This window comes from Nipponia nippon, unplaced genomic scaffold (assembly GCF_047370975.1).
Source record: "Nipponia nippon isolate SJK-2023a ecotype South Korea unplaced genomic scaffold, ASM4737097v1 scaffold_11, whole genome shotgun sequence".
Lineage (NCBI taxonomy): Eukaryota > Metazoa > Chordata > Aves > Pelecaniformes > Threskiornithidae > Nipponia > Nipponia nippon.
In genome coordinates, this window is record NW_028262302.1 from 7,317,583 (window position 1) to 7,334,488 (window position 16,906).

Below are 16,906 nucleotides of genomic sequence, written 5' to 3' on the forward strand. Positions count from 1 at the left end.
GAAGCCACAAAGGCTCTTTTCAAGAAAACACTCTTGAAGTCATTAAAAGATTTAGCTGTGGCCCAAAAAACGGTGTTTGGAGCTAGCCATCTACTGTTCTGATTCCAGCTCCAAATCCTGTGCCCTTGTAAAACCATTTTGCTGTCTCAGTTTTCCTTCATCTGTTAGTTCAGCTTGACTAATTTAAAAGCAGTGAAATTTCTGTAATACACAGTCGAATCAGAGGTGCTTACCAATGACCCAGTTTAACATTATTTCTCTACTTCCACAGTTAACAACTCTTACCAGCACCCCTCTACTGCACATTCACTCCTAGTCAAACCAACTGCAGGCAGTGGTCCTCCAGAGCCCCACCCGTAATTCCACAGAATCCAAACAGAAGTTTTTCAGCCAAAGCCCTTAAACAAGGAAAAAAAAAAAAACTTTGTCATGCTATCACTAAGCAGCTGCTCAATTCACCCAACTGAACTTTTGCCAACTTCGTCCACAGAAAATGCCTACAAAGTAATATTATCTCTAAAGCCTTAAGGCAACTAAAAAAATGCATAACTGGGAAACAGCACTGTGCAGAAAATGAACAGAGAAGCACTTTCATGCAGGGATCATCCTATGAGGTGCTTATCCTAGCTGAAGGCTGACTTAGATGCTTAGAAAGCCAGTAACACTTTCACGAGACCTGTAGCTGAGAAATCCTGAATATGAGTGGACAGGACTTCGGCTATCCAGCTGTTATATCCAGCACTTCTGAAAAGCGCTACAGTCTGTATAGAAATCGGATGTACAGAGGCTTCTTTGAAATGACACAGCTTTCTAACACCAAAAACACTTCTTTTCTTAACAGAAAGAATGGCTAGGAATTCTGGTACTCCTTAGCACCAAATTAGCAGGATGTACTCCGACATCTGTTTTAACTAGCATGACAACAAAAAGGGCTTTTTGAGTTTATTTTTTTGTCAAATTGGTTCCCGATCTGGTTCACCTTTCCGCTTTGATGGATCTTGCTGGCATAATGGCAGGAGAACAGTCTCCTGGACTGGAGTGGAAGTCGCTTCCGTTCTCCTGGCTTGAATGAATATCACACTGTAGCCTCAGAAAGGGGCAAAAATGCCTTAGCTTGAATACTGCAAACAGAAATCAGTTACACATTCCTTGCTTCCCACTTCATTAAGTAAAACAGATACTGGAAGAAACCCAAAACAAGCAACGCCTGAGCAGACCACAGACTGTTGGCAAGTCATCAGCTAGATAGAGCTCAAACAGTCACTTTTAAGATGACGGCAAGACCCTGCCCTTTGCACAACTTCTCATGTAGTTTGAAACTTGGTTAATATCTGTTCTTGAGACCAGCACTGGGAACAACTCTTGGCTGGTACAGGTATCTCACATGGACCACTCGGAAGCACTCAATGCTAGCACAGATACAGGCTGCTGCCTGGCTGTATTTGCCTCAGCGATGACTTCTCTATTGAGCAACCACCAACACCAATTGCTGGCACTTAACCCTGTTCTCAGATAACGTGAGCAAACCGAATGAAACCTGTTAGAAAAATAATTAAGTCATTTCTACAGCGAGCTTTTTGACTGTAGGAGTTCTCTCTCAGGTTAGTTGGTCAGATGACCCATGTTCAAAAGCAAATACAGTTCTTCAGTATACATCACCACCTCGTGGCCAGATGCCTGAAACTCCCATAACTGAATATATTCTGCAGTTTGAATTCTAAGAGCCTCTGAACTGGACGCCACTGCCAGATCCTCAGCAAACTACACTGTCATCCTGTGTGAGCTGCTCACAACGTTTTAATTACCTGTGAAGAGGGAAAAGTATCCTACATGCAAAGTGCTGTACCATTTCAGTTTCAAGACAGCTTACATATCACGAGTGCAATCTATTTTTAAGGAAGCTGCTACCTACTAGGCAAATAAGACATGAGAATTTGTGGTTGACTTTGAATGCATGGAGACTAGCACAGATTTCCCCTTTCTTACTTTCATAATGAAAAAGGAAAACTAAGACAATAAAGACCAATATGCTGAAATTCTTCTCCTGGTGCATTAAGTCTACTGATGTTGAAAAATGCCTCTACCTCCCCAAGTAAAAAGGAATTTCAGAAAAACATTCCCATATTTAGTTTAACTGAGGTGCAAACATCAAATTATACTAGAGATGAAAATCAAAAGTATTACGCCTGCAGTAACCAGCACACAAGACTGTAAAAGATACACAGCAAAATACTCTGAAAGCAATCTAAAAAGTGGGGCAAATGACAAAGGACAGACAATGGGGAAGAGAAAGAAGGAGGCTAGAAAAGCTAGACACAGAACAAAAATTAATACAAGACAATACTGTGTCTTAGATAAGACTACAATGACTTACCTCTAGCTGAAATTCCATATGCTGTTATTAGGCTGATCTGCCAAGTAGGATAGTAAACGGGTTTATTGCTCCAGAAATTCCAAGTCTACATGTACTAACAGATAATTATAAACGTCCACTGAATGAGTTATCTGTCAAAGTGATAAAGAGGCTCTGTTTGGCTTCCCCCTTCCATATGCTTACTGTTAGAAAGACTCACCAACAGTTGTACCATCTTCACCCATAATGCACTTCATGGAGGTGATGATTTGCTCCACAACAGGAGGTGACAGTGATGTTGCATACACAGCACTATGAGAGTATGTCCTGAGGTAATCAATCAGTTCCTAGCAAAACACAAGAGGCATCAGACATTGCCTTTGCAGCACTCAGAGAAATGCTTTATTGTCGTGTCTTAATCACACAATAAAACGGGCCACCACAAGAAACCTCTTTCAGAATGTCCTGGAAGAGAACAGGTATCTCAAGAATTGATTTTACAGTACAAGCAAGCAAAAAGTTGAAAAGCAAACAGCAGGGACATGACAACCCATAATTACGACACAGGGCAAGAATGTGTGTTGATCAAAGACAAATGCCTAGGACAGACTTGTTTAGCTAACACCACCAGCATTGGACTGCAACAAGGTGTTTGCATTACTCAAGCTGTGTGCAGGCTGTGTTTCAAAAGTGTTCGTAACAACAGTGGGAGTATAAAACAAATGAAATAGCGGGGAGCAGGATCCACAGGTGCTTATGTATCATGCTCAATATCATTGTTTCCCCACAAAATTACCAAACAGGGGAATAGGTCACAAAATATTTTCTCCCATTTATCAGCACAATATAAATAAAGCAGCAGGTGTAATTGAAGAGCGTAAGAACCTCAGCCTACCCCTCCTGCATCTCCTAAGCACACCTGCTACATTTGTTAGAGGGCAAAAGCAGGTCCTATAGGAACAAAGGACCAACACACCACAGATCTAGGCTGCTTGTTGTTAACTGTAACAAAACCACTATAAAATACCCAGACCACTCCAGCAAAATATTATAAAGACCAGTATGAATACCAGGACAGATTCTGTCTTCTGCTACCATTAAATTAATAATGATGGCCCTGTACATCCCAGCACAAGCTGGAAACATATTCTAGAAATACGTGGAAGTGTTCAATTTTATGTTGCTGTCTGCCTGGAGTCAGAGTTAAATGAAAGGAAGTTGTAAAGGGACTTTGAAATAAACTAGGTAAGAAGATTTAAGGCCTCTTACCTCTGAAGCAATCCCTCAAACAGTAACTAAAACTCAGTTGTGAAGGACTCTTAGCTGCTTCACCTTATGCCAAGGAAGTTAATCCCACTAGCTCACTACCTTTGGAAAAAGATTAATACAGTGCTTTCTTCCAGGCAAGACGTCAGAGTAATTTTAATCCAACTGTAGTAGACTCCCAAAGAGGAACATCTGCAAGTCCCATCTCCATTTGGATGGGCTGAAGTAACTGTCACTATTAGTATCTAAAAAATTATTGTCCTGGTAGGAAAATGGTAGAATTTTACTCTTGAATAAAGCTTAGAAGCCTGATCTGTGAAATACATTTGAGGATATGAGAAAGGGGACACATGCAATTGTCTACACCATCCCTCCCAAAAGGAGGGGTTTGGCAAGGGCAACACTTTCTAGCAGTACTTTGCAGTAGAAGAGAATCAGTAGCCAAAAAAAAAAAAACCCACCCACAAAACAAACAAACAAAACCAAAAAGGGAAGAAGTATCTTTTTAGAAAGCAAACTGTTTGACTCCAGACCAAATCTACCAGACTAACCCAAGAAGGTGATCTTCCTCCAAACAGGCTGAAAACCTTCAGCTTTTGGCATTTTTCCTGCAAGTCTCATTAAAAGTAACATTAAAAAAATCCCTGCTTCCTGGCTTCTAGTAGTTCCTAAAAAGATATTACACCATTACTGTACATTCTGCAAACGGAGATCATCGCTGACCATGTGATACTGTGCAATTATCAGGTATTTTACTAGACTGGACTCTTCTGCATTGCACAGACTTTCCCTGTACTAGACAGTATGTAAAATTATGAAACAAATGGACAATCAGGGTACTTAAGGAATAGATCAACTTTGAAATGCTTAGTGAAGGACTCTACCACCAGCCTGAAACAGCCATGAGATTCCCAGCTTTTTACCTTCTTGCCCCCAATGTATCCTCCAGCAGCTCCAAAGCTTTTGGTGAATGTTCCCATCATAACATCCACATCTTCAGGACTGAGTCCGAAATACTCCACTACACCCCGGCCACTAGGACCCAGGGCACCTATACTATGAGCCTCATCAAGGTACAGATAGGATTTGTACTTCTTCTTAAGGGCAATCACTTCAGGCAAACGGACTATGGATCCCTCCATACTGTTGAGAAACAGAAATTCAGTGTAAGTTGATTTAATGGCTGGGGCCTCCTTATAGAGCCTAAAGTCACTAAGCTTTCTTTTCTTCACTCTTTCAGTAATTATGAACACATAAAATTTCCTAGACACATCACGTTCTGCAGAGAGATGAAAGATAACTCCTCCTTGCACCCTGGGGGCCAGATCTCTACTTTCTACCTGTTTATTATCTCTGGGATGCTGACATACAGACTAAATAGTAGCAGCAACAGTAAGTTAAGGCAAAGGAATGTGTTCAGTGACAATTTTATAAATGAATTATCTCATTTTTACTTCCACCCTAATGTCAATGTTCTGATCTGACATCTACTTACCTGTTGTTTTTAAGTTTAAGAACTGACTAGGCTTTCATCAGTAGCAATCCAAAATGCCCCATTTTGTGCTGAAAGTCACTATGACTTAAATGCCTAACACAGCTAAGCCTACTACATGCTCCTACTCACTCTCAGCAAAAACATTCAATTTGCGCAATTCCATTCACACTAGCATCATCTAGTGAGCACAGAAAGAATGGAATGGACAAGCAGTTTAAGACCTCAGCTCTGATGTAAATAATCAGTTTAGATTAATTAATTTCTACAGTCTAATCAGGATGTGGGAAGCATTGTGATAACACCAGGTGCAGCTACAGTACTACCAACAGAAAGTCCAGGATGTGAGACATACATAGCTCAATTTAATTCACAGATGAGATTAATGAAATAACTATGAAGTGAAAATATTCATAGTTTGATTTGGCAAAGGAACCCAAATACTAAGCAGCTAGATCTCATGTGGAGGGTCTTAGGAATATAAAGAATAGTTTGTACCTGTATATTCCTTCCACCAAGATAAGAATTTTTTTCCAGGGCCTCCGTGTACGAGGTTGCCCATGCACAATAGCATCTTTGAGCAGCTTCTCCAGGCTTTGCATATCTGCACCAGAAATTACTGTTAAATGGTACCAAAACAGCTACTAGCTTGAGCTTTGACATGACTAAAGACAGCAATACTCCAGAAACGCACAAATTGCTCCAGTGTGGAAGACAGACCATACAAAAGTCAATAAGCATGGGCTTCATCTAGCTGCGGGCCCACAGATGAGATTAAAGGGAATGGTGACCGTATGAACTCTGAGAAAGAATTTCATCATCCTAAGCTAAAAGCACAAGTTAGAACATTAGGCACAAACAGCAAACAAGGAAGGAAGGAGGAAAAAAAAAAAAAAAAGAAAAAAGGAAGGTATCTCATTATGAAGAAAAGAGAAAGCAATTTATGTAGTAAGCGTGTCCTTGTGGATACAAATGACTCAAAAAAGAACAAGCAAGCTCAAGGATAATCAACTAAAGATAAGCACAAGTCCAAAGTGCAGAACAAGAAGGGGAGTAAGTAGACTTTGTTATTACTTTATTTAAAACTGAAGGGATTGGAGGTGTGGAACAGGAAGCTACTAAACCAAAAACAGAAAAGGAAAAAAAAAAAAAAAAAAAAAAAAAAAAGACGAGAACCACCACTGGAAGAAAGAGGACAGTGCTCAGCATATCAGAAACTAGACAGATGAAGTTGTTAGTAGCAATGTATTCTGAAACCTTACTAGCGTTGGCTACGAACACTTGACATGATCCTAGGAGACATGTATAATGTAAGCAAATAAATACACACGAAATCAGTCCTGAAAGAAAAGGAGTGAAGTCCTGAGGAAAGGAGTGAAGACAGAGTAATCAAACCACAAAGGCTAAAGTGCTGAGCAAGAGACAGATAGAAATACCAGGGCATGAAAAAGAGCACAAACAATCGCGAGAAGAGGATTGCTATCAGTTATAGCAGCGAGAGGAGCCTGTGAACTAGAACTAGACTAAAAATTATACAGCAAAATAGGTCAGTTAATAGACTGTTAAAAGACAACTAATGTTCAGAAAGACAAAGATGAAGAAGTCAGCAGCAGAGTCCCTGCCTCCAACAAATCTCTCAAGGAAGGAAGGATGAGTTTAGTGCAGTTAGGGAGAACAATGGAATATAAACTTCTGCTCTGATCTCTCAAGAACGAGGGAAAGACTGGGAACTAGGTCCGACCTTAATAAAAAGGACAAACTGCAAAATGAGGTAGGAAAAAAATGGAAACATTGAACAAGGATTTTAAGGTGGATTTTTCATTTTTTCCCATAATTTCTAAAAAGCAGAATATGAATGAAGCCATTAACATCTCAGGAAAATGAAGTTAACTAAGGCAGCATAGAGTATAACAAGAGGAGAACTGAGAACACATACAAAACTATGAACTGAACATCATCTTGACAGGCCAACATCATTGCTTGCATTTTGCCTTCTGATTCTAATCTGCCACTCCATTCTCTTTCACTGATCCCCATCTTGTATAAGGTTTCTAGAATATCCCCCAGTCTCACCACTGCTAGTTTGTACCCCATTCCCACAGATCGTCTATTCTTCCTCATCGCACCAGAGCTTCTAAGTCCTTCTCCTCATACCCAGAACCATGTATGTCACCAGTGTTCTCTGAAATTCTGGAACTGGATGCAATGTTCAGAAGTATGTCTATACAAATGCAAAAGTTGAATGCAAAGCTTTTGTAATCCTGCTCAGCAATCAAGATTTATGAAACAAAAAAAAAAGAAGAAAAAATCTCTGAATGTTACAGTAAGCTCTACACTTCTGTAAAGAAAATTATTCGAATGCTAGAGAAGAAGAAAGAGAACACAAAAGAAACAATAAGCAGAGCAGAGGATCCACTATCAAGTAGGACAAAGAAAGGAAAATAATTGCAGCCACCCAAGCTTTCCTGTCACAACACACTTTTAAGACAGCAGGAGTCATCATGATCTCAGAGATCAATACTATAAAGAGTATTAGGAGCAGCTAAAGAATGAAGGTAGTGGCTTTACTAATCAAGGACAACCAGGTACCTCTTTCACTGAGAATAAGAGAAGGAAACCTTAAGTATTTTTAATCTGAAAGTTATTCTAAATACTTCCTTTGAAGGAAGCTGAAACTAGCAAAGAGAAAATTCTGTGTATTTTGGAAACAAGTATTTAGAAAGCAAGTAACTCAGTGAAATTAATCTATGCTTCACATCCCAAAAATTCTTTTTGTACTACGTTGTACCAATGCATGGCTGTCTAGTTTAGCTAGGACATCTGCGTTTGTAAGCTTTTGTTACTACACGATCATGTCGGCATCTGGTCCTAAAATTAAACTTTCTTATCGCCCAAATTGTAACCTAGACCACTACAAGATTGCATAACTATGTGACACAGACTGTTAGAATATTCTAATAGTCTATAGTCTGAGCTTTCCGAGTAACAAGAAGCCATGTTAAAACACTAGTGCCCCTAGACTTGCCAAAGGGCAGCATGTTCCTCTTCATATGCAGAAGATGTACGCCAGAATAGCTTCAGGATAAAAGTGGTATTAGTTGAGACTGAACATATCAAAAATATCCAATTCAGGATGATTAAATTCTCAGTAGTAGCAGTCTTCTGACCTTTCAGATAACCAGCAATTGATTTCCTTGCATGAAATTGGATTTCCAACTACTAGAAGACAGAAGAGATTGTATCTGATCTATAGCATCTGCAGAAAGGCAGAGTCCACCATCTGATACTTACTGTTGTGCTTAAAGATTCGAATAGTTGCTCCTGACAGTCTTGCTCCAAGCACTAGTGATGCATGATTCAGTTCATCACTCAAAATCAGACAGCCCTGAATTAGAAGGGGAAAGAGGAACATATTGAAAAGGTTATGTTTCCCAGCCAAGCATATAACACCTTTCAGCTCTGAGCTGCTTAGAGATCATTTAAGAAAAAAAAAAAAAAAAAAAAAATATTTCCAACATAAACGCAGCTAGTCCAGGCAAGACTTGCTAAGAAACAATCTGCAGCCTTAGTATGGCAAATAAAAACACACAACTGCTGTTAACTGAAAGAACCACTTAAGTTTCACTTTTCCCAGAAGTCCTGCAGCTGAATCTGCCTGAATATCTCATGTTGATGATTAGTACTCATCCTCCTATGCAGCCAGGTAAAACAGAGCGCAGAGCAGCTTGCCACAGTTCACTCAGCAAGTCTACAGTGGTGCTAGGAAACAGGCCACCGAAGTCCTAGATTAAAGACCTTATCAACATTGCACTATTTCTTACATTAGGAGGTAATCACTGACTAAACCCACATGTGCTCAGTGGTACCAAAGGGACTCATTTTCTTTAATGAACAGAACTATTAAGTACTTTGTAGATGGAGGTAACATACAAGAGACAGGAAGTGGAAAAAAATTGCAGAGTGAAATCAAGATGTTTTCTGAACCCATTAAACATTACATTGAATTGGTTTGCTTTTTCAAAAAAGGGGAAATACATCCTTGGACAAGTATCAAAACAGGATATGTCTGTTTTGAGAGCAGCAATGATTACAGGTCAATATGCTGAACATTCAGTCACAGTGTTATCGCTGTGGACTACAGGAATGCATATTGGGGGATTAGTTTATAAGAGAGTAATAATATTTCTAAACAACCTTGGCGCACTCCAATTGCTATGCAGATCTGCTGCAATTCTGGAAGTGACTTTGTTAAGTTAAAAATCCAGAAAGCATGTCAAGATGCTGAAGATTTGACACTAAATACATGCTCATTCTATGCTTCTCTATTAACAATTGGTGGAGGAAGAATCAAGAACATTTCTTCTCTGCAATGAGAGTTACTAAAAAGGACTGTGAAAAGCATTGCCTACAGTTACACAAGCAGGTCTCACAGACTCCTCTGTATTTTCTCCACAATAAAGGAAATTTTGCACTAGAACTGCAATGTACCTAGAAATATTCTACACCCTGGGAAAGCTCGAGACTGCTTTTCCCCAGAAACTGCACTAAATCTCAACCGTTCAAACTGCTGTTACAAGGATTCACGCTGCATATTTCAGAGACTTTGGCATAAGCAGCATGGAAATCTCCAACCAGCGTTTGCTCTTTGGAACTACTACACCAGACAGGGAGTATGTATACTATGTCAGATGGCATTGCTGTTAAACGCTACTGTATCAAAAACTGAATATAATAATCCAGTACTAGTATCCTTAAATAGTAGGAAGTAGGAAAAGTGATAGATTAAACAAAGAGGAAGAAGAGATTAATAGTCTAGAAGGAGCTTCTCATAAAAACAAGTACGAGCTTTTGGTAGAGAAAGAAGATGTAACGAATTGATGAGCAGCCTCTTTTCACGCCCCTGTAACAGAAGAGGACATTCAATTAGACAAGACAAAATAAATTAATTTAAAACTGAAGAAGAAGTAAAGAGTCTATTAGTGTCTGCCACTAGAGAGAGGGCAAAGGATGAAAGAAGCCACTGGTACAGTACAGCAACCACTGATGATCATACGTAAAACTGAGTGCTGCTACTACAATCATAAGACGTCAGTTGCATATATCAGCAAACTCACATTGAGAGTATCTAGGAGAAGACTAACACTAATTGAAGATTACACTGCCGGTATCAAGAAAAACATATGCCAGTGGAGATCAGACTTACTAATGCATCTTACAAGGCAGACATGGAAACGGAAGTGAATGCCACGTTTAACCACACGAATTACATAATTCAGTCCTGAGCACTTAATTTCACAAACTAACTATACATGGAAATGAATTTGTTTTCTTACAACCAAAAAAAGATCCTTCAAACACCATTGCTCCAACTCCATTATCTAGCCTCTGTCAGTCCAGAGCTATGATGAAAAGCTCTGTGCTAAAGGCAGTACAGATGTTATTGGCTAGTTACAGTAACTACGTTAATGACACTTACTCCAAAACACGCAAGTTTCAAGTTTACCTTAGCCTCAAACAGTTTAACAGCTTCTGACTATGTATTCCTCAAATCTCACATTATCTGTGGTCTAGACTCAGCGTACTTGGCAGTGACTCTGCTAGGCAGCCAACTCAGTGTACTTGGCAGTGACTCTACTAGGCAGCCAACAACTTGGCTGTCAACAAGCGGGTCTCTCCTGCTGAAAACTGCCAGGTGCAGGAAGACCTGTTTTAAGTGGCGCTCAGTAGAAGCTGCTGTTAACAAGGCATAGTGAATAAAGATCAACTGGGTAATGCTGATGAAGCTTTTGAATTCCTTTTGCTGACCAATGCTGACCAGATTATGGGGTAGAGTTGGATCCTAGGATAGTCAAGTCATAATAGTTGCTATTAAAAGAGGATTCAGTAGCAACACAAGCCAAGTGCTTAAGGATTGCACAGAGCAAAAACAGAACAGGTGGTCCAGTATTACATATATGAGAGTAACTTTATTGCAATGGTTTGTGTTTTCAGCTAACTGAGTTCCAGTATAGGTGCCCAGATACGATGTAAATAATGATTAGCTTCAAATCATATCAGTGACTGTCAAAGAAACTCCTTCTGACTAAATGCAGATGCCATTACTGATTATATTTGCCAAACCTCCAAAAATTCATGTTGCAAGCAGCTTTGCACCTGAAAATGTGTGTAGGACATGCAGAGAGACACAAACAGTAGTAAAAAAAATGAGAGCCCAAGAGTTTAATCAAGCATGGGAGTCTCTGGGCTTTACTGAGGACTCCAGCAAAGCACTGCCAAACAGGCTGTGCACACACAGCCTGTTGTGTACTGGGTGGTGCCAGAATTCAGGATTTATGTGAGTCCTTATTCACAGACAATGAAGAAATCAAAAGTGCAGTGAGAAGCAACTTTACGCAGCCAAAAAAAAGCCTTTAGTGAGCGTTCCGAACTGCAAAATGGTTCATTTGACAAGAACTCTTTTCTTCAGAAGAGAGCTTTTTCTGTTTGGAGTATTTACCTGAGTATAAAGGCACTTCTAGTGTTATCAGGCAGGTGCTTCTTACTACTTTAAATAAAGCGCACAAAACCTAAGTATGCTTATTACTAACACAGTACAGACTGCTGTATCCATTTATGAAAAGAGTTGGTTAAGTAAATGTGCAAGTTATGTGCATGAAAACAGGTATGTTACATGCCTTGGAATCTACTGTTCAGAGTCTCTCAATGGTTGTAAAAACTGTTAAAGTTCAAACGTGAAAAATAAGGAGCTAAGGTGTCTCAAGGGTATTCTCATAAGGTATTAAAGACATACAGTGGGATCCACATACACAGGAAAAAAAGATGGAGTAACTTTGCAGTAATGGGCAGTTTGTACTGACTTACAACAGGCAGAAGTCTACTTAAATGTATCTGACCATGTGTGTTCTGAATCCAAAAGGTCTCACAGAAATCATGAATCATTTTTCTGTTGAAGAAAAAATTGGGGAGATGTGGAAAGGCAAAGAGTAGAAAAATGCAAGTAAGAGATACGTCAGGAGTAACATACGCTGTTCAAAATCATACCACTGCAGAGGTATTTGACTCCAGAAAGACCAGATTTGAAGCACTGAATTTCTCTCTGCCATCAGACTCGAAAATGTCTTTCATTACGGAAAGCATCCGATATTTAAAACTTAACAGACCAAAAGAAAAGAGGCATTATGTAGACACTGCTGCTTCATTGTTAAAAATAAAATAGCACATGGGAAGACACTAAAGCTAGTCGAGAAGAGATACACCAGGAGGAAAAGCTACCAGGAAGAACAAGGCAGCAATTTTATAATCTGTAGATATCACAAGTGGAAGAATTTACAAAGTGATCTCAGGAAGCAAAAAAAATAAATAAATGGAATAAAGGGAAAATAACTCACTACACAGGGACAAAGAATTCCAATAAGCTAGTAGTACTAGGTTAACAGTGAATCATTTTCAAAGAGAGGAAACAGTTCTAGTACTTGCACTATTTTACTCTAAGTAGGAGCTAAGAGAACATATATTTTGCATCCGAAGATGCAAATGAAGAGCCCTCTTCCATTTCATTTCCCCATAACTTCGAAAAACATAGTTTGAGATGCAGGACACTTAGGCTGTGTTGTGTAGTTTTACGGGGCACACATCATCAGTCTTTACATTTGACTTTGTTTCTCTCAAATAGCTTTTCTACTAGGATTTTGCTCCTTCAAAGGAAGAATTTTTTAGCTGTTGCTCAAAGATAATAAAAGCTGAATTGCATGTTGGTATACACAGAATATCTGTGTCTTTCACTGACACAGTCACTTCTTAGTGTCTCAAGAGCATCAAAACACCTTCAGGCAATTAGCCTGTTAATCATCCACCATTTCATACACTAATGAGTAGCCTGAGGAAGCAAGGCTTAACATGCTAGGCTCTCTCCCAGAAAGGCGGCAAGATCTGGACTGCTGCTGCTAGTCCCATGGATGCTGTTTCCCACCAAGATTTTTGCAAAGGTTAAAGATGCATACTGTGACCTAACCCAACCAACAGAATCTTTCTTAGATGAGCTTTTGCCAGTGCCTTAAGCCATACCTTGCCAACTAAAGCCGGAATGTTCATAGAGTTGGTTGCAAACCCCATTCCATATGCCATTGCAGATTCCACACCTAGGAACCTGGCAACTAGCTTTTCCAGCTCCTCATGTTTGTCCAAGTTTCCTGCACATAGAACAAAGGAGAAATTCAGAGTGAGGAGAAGCTTTCCCTATTGCTATATTCTACAAGAAGAACATCCACCAACCAGGCTGCTGTTTATTTAAAGGTCCATAAGGGAACACTGAAAAAAAATATATATACGAAAACATAAGTGAGCCAACTGCTGTGTCATGTAAACTAAACCCAACAAGTCAATTTCTCTTCACTAAAAGTAAAAGCTTCTTTATTGATTAGTCTAAAGTTCAAAAGCTGGAACAAGTAATGTTTCAAAGACCTGTGATCAGGTTACAGACTTTGAAACATACATTCAGGGAACATCCTATCTTGCTCCAACTTACCCATCTCCTGCCTAGTGCTGCACACCCCAGCTCCATACTGGGACAGAACTTTAGCTGCTGCTTCTTGGCAAGTCCCAGCCTTCTGTGCAAATCCAAGGTAGTTATAGGAACCCATATTAATAATGTCCTTTATCACTCTCCCCGTGTACCTGTGTTTTAAGAACACCACAAGTTAGCACACTCAAAATTAAAAAAAATTAACTACACCAGAAGATTCTTACTTCAGTTTCCAAGAATATACACTGAAATGTTAAAAATCAATAGAGCCAACCATTAAATTATTTCAGTACTGCCCCTCATCATCAAACTGAAACGATCAGTGAAAAAGATGCTTTCCCTATCTTATGGTCTCAAACTAGTTCCCAGAAGAGTTTACATTAAAAGGTGAGTTTGCTATCATGTCTAAAATTGCTTGAGGCTTCTCACACCGTTAGTTATTTCTCTGACATGCCCCCCCTCCATCCCAGAAACATACAACCTTCTTTTCAATTACAAAATAAGATCTCTTGATCAATTAACTTGGCAGCCCCTCAAGCAGGATATCCTCTAACCACAGAAAGGAAACACATCTGGCACTGCTGTGCTAACAATACGTGACAAGGAGATTAAGAAAGACGTTTAGCAGAAAAAAAGTTGTAATTATTTTGCCCTTGAAAGCCAAGGAGGGACATGACTAGTCGCACCAAGTACTGTGCTGCAAGCCTCTTCACATCAAACTTGTGATATGTCATTTCCAATTTGTAAAAATCCTTGTCCTTGCGTTTCTGATTTTGTTTCTACAGATTACTTCAGTTCTGACTCAAAACAGTCGTGTTAAATTCAGTTTCAGGCAGCGATGTTTACTTCAAGTGTCAGGACTGATTCTAAATCAACACAAAGTCACAAGTAGCAGTGCAATCCAAAGTATCTACTCCACATTCTGGTCATCACACACAAAAGTATTAATTTTATTATAGACGTACGCCCATGAAATCTTAACACAGTCAGGAGCCTTAGTAAGTAGCCAAAAGATTATACACAAATAATCACCTTGGTGGTCAGATGTGTTTCAAAAGAGCAAAATTCATCGATTCAAGTCACTAGAAAGCTCAAAACAAACACGATTCACTGCTCCTTTAACCTCACAGCCTGCAACTTGCTCTTATAGACCCTCTACTTAAAGATAGTTGTTGGAAGCCTTTTCTTCAATTTTGACTCACGTGAATGTCCAGTTATAGTCATGGGAAACTCTCTCCATCATGTCCACTTTGGCCCCTGGCACACTGCAGATTGGACGGTTCCAGCTGTCCCGAATGCGCATGTAGAGGTTTCTGTTGTAGAAATTTTCAAAGTCCTGGTACAATGGAACAAAGTCCTGAAACACATCAAAAGCACTCAAAGTAAAAGGAAAATATATATTACAGAAAACTAGGAATAAGAGGAATAAGTTGTTTCCATCATTCAGGTGTAATTTATAAATGAAAAAAACTCAAGAAAAAGTTACAGAGTTCTTCATCACAAGCCCTGAAACCAATTCCACCCAAAGTGTTTTTCATCCTGGGAATCCATGCCAGTGCAAAATTATTTGAAGGTGAGACCGCAACAAAACTGAAGAGATTCATCTGCTAGTGCAAAATCCATCTGCTAGATGTGATTTCCAAACTTTTTCAACTTGTAAATCTACCATGCCCCCAAGATTTCCTCAACAGTAGGTGCTTATTTGTATATAACTTAAGTAGCTCATAGAATCTAAAAGCCATCAACCACAACTAGAAAAAACAATCATGGTATTGGGTCATGCTTCAAGTTAGAAAGCCTCAAAGAATTCTAACGTATAGGAGAGGGAGTGCTGAAAGCAACACATAAACTGAATTCGGAGCTCCTAATGACACAATGAGGTCTTGTTCTCTGAACTCAAATGGGACTCGAAATACCTTGGCTCTCTTTCCAGCTCTTGCTGGGTAGCTGAGGAGAGCACCTTTCTCGAAACATACAATAACCCACTTCATGAAATGCATGGACGTATAATCTTTGCAAGAGATTTGTATTCAGCCTTCAGAGTTAAGCAGAGCAAGGGAACATGCAATTGCTTTTTTGGCACCAAACAGTATGCATTGCTCTACTGAATACACAAAGAATTTGAAAACTGAGGTACTCTGCCGTATTTTATTCTGTACATAGGACATACATTTAATATAGGAGCACTAGCATTATTATAGAGGTTACTGTTACAAACTTCCACAATTTTTGTTCTGAATCCATGCTAGTAAGCTACTTTATGGCAACTCTCTTCTGCACAGCTTATCGGCACTAAAGTCCCACAGGATTTCTTTGCATGAGCATTTCCTGAATTCTAGCTTCCCTTCCAACGTTTTTCAGGAAAAGTAAGTGACTGTCTTGAATGGATAACACACATGAATGTCAAACTAACTGTGACAGCAAGGACATCTGAGCACTCAAGAACATTTTTTTCTGGCCTACTTAAAATGCTCCAAAGTCATGAGATTTCCTTATTACTATTCAATTAAAAGGAAGTTTGACATTCAGTAGTGATAAGAATGCATAACTCATTTGGTACTGCTGGAAAAAGAAAAAAAGCCTTTTTAATAATCTACAAAAGGAAAAAGTAGAATTTATGACAAATGTAAGAGCCAGAATGAAACGCTTCCTGTTTTTCACAAGAGAAATACAAACATGGTGAGGGGCATTTTATTTTTGGTGACAGGATAAGCAAGATAGAATATTTGTCTGACCAAATATTATGGTGCCTGACATTTGTATCACTGAAGCAAAACTGGGAGCATTTATGCCAGCTTTTTAATAACAACTCAAGCAAATGGGCGCTGACAAGCTTTTACTTGCAATGCTCGACTGCAGGAAGAGTCCTTTTTCCTTTACCTTCCTATTGTAATGATTTAACAACTTTGTCCTTTCAGTTTGGAGTAAAGGAACCGTCTAGGTCCACCATCCTCCTACCAGCAGCTGCAAAAGAAAGATGGAGCCCAAAAGTACCAACTTTTAAGCAGACATAGTTACACCTAAGCTCCCTTCTGATTTGCTTATGCATAACGACATGCCAAAAAGGCACAAAGATACTAATTTTCATCATTTCAGCTATGGGAAAACAACTCAAATTCAGCCAGTGATCACTCCTCCAGGGAATCACAAGTATGTCCCTTCTCAGCAAAGACAGACAGCGGGAACAAGACTTCTATGACCTAAGATGCACAGGAGGGCAATTATTTCTTCCATGTTTCTCTACTTAAGCATAGTTTTGCATTATTTCACATGT

The 16,906-nt window shown here is 39.3% G+C and overlaps 1 protein-coding gene across 1 annotated transcript in view; it reads right to left on the bottom strand.

Moving 5' to 3' along the window:
- The window catches only part of SPTLC2 (serine palmitoyltransferase long chain base subunit 2), a 76,574-nt gene that overhangs the window by 39,280 nt on the left and 20,388 nt on the right, over positions 1-16,906 (bottom strand). Inside the window, exons 3-9 of the mRNA XM_087747413.1 lie at positions 14,835-14,989; positions 13,636-13,784; positions 13,176-13,300; positions 8,403-8,496; positions 5,610-5,715; positions 4,543-4,762; positions 2,574-2,700 (exon numbers count right to left, since the gene is read on the bottom strand). Coding sequence (XP_087603539.1) covers positions 2,574-2,700; positions 4,543-4,762; positions 5,610-5,715; positions 8,403-8,496; positions 13,176-13,300; positions 13,636-13,784; positions 14,835-14,989 — 976 coding nt within the window. The remainder of the gene's footprint in view (positions 1-2,573; positions 2,701-4,542; positions 4,763-5,609; positions 5,716-8,402; positions 8,497-13,175; positions 13,301-13,635; positions 13,785-14,834; positions 14,990-16,906) is intronic.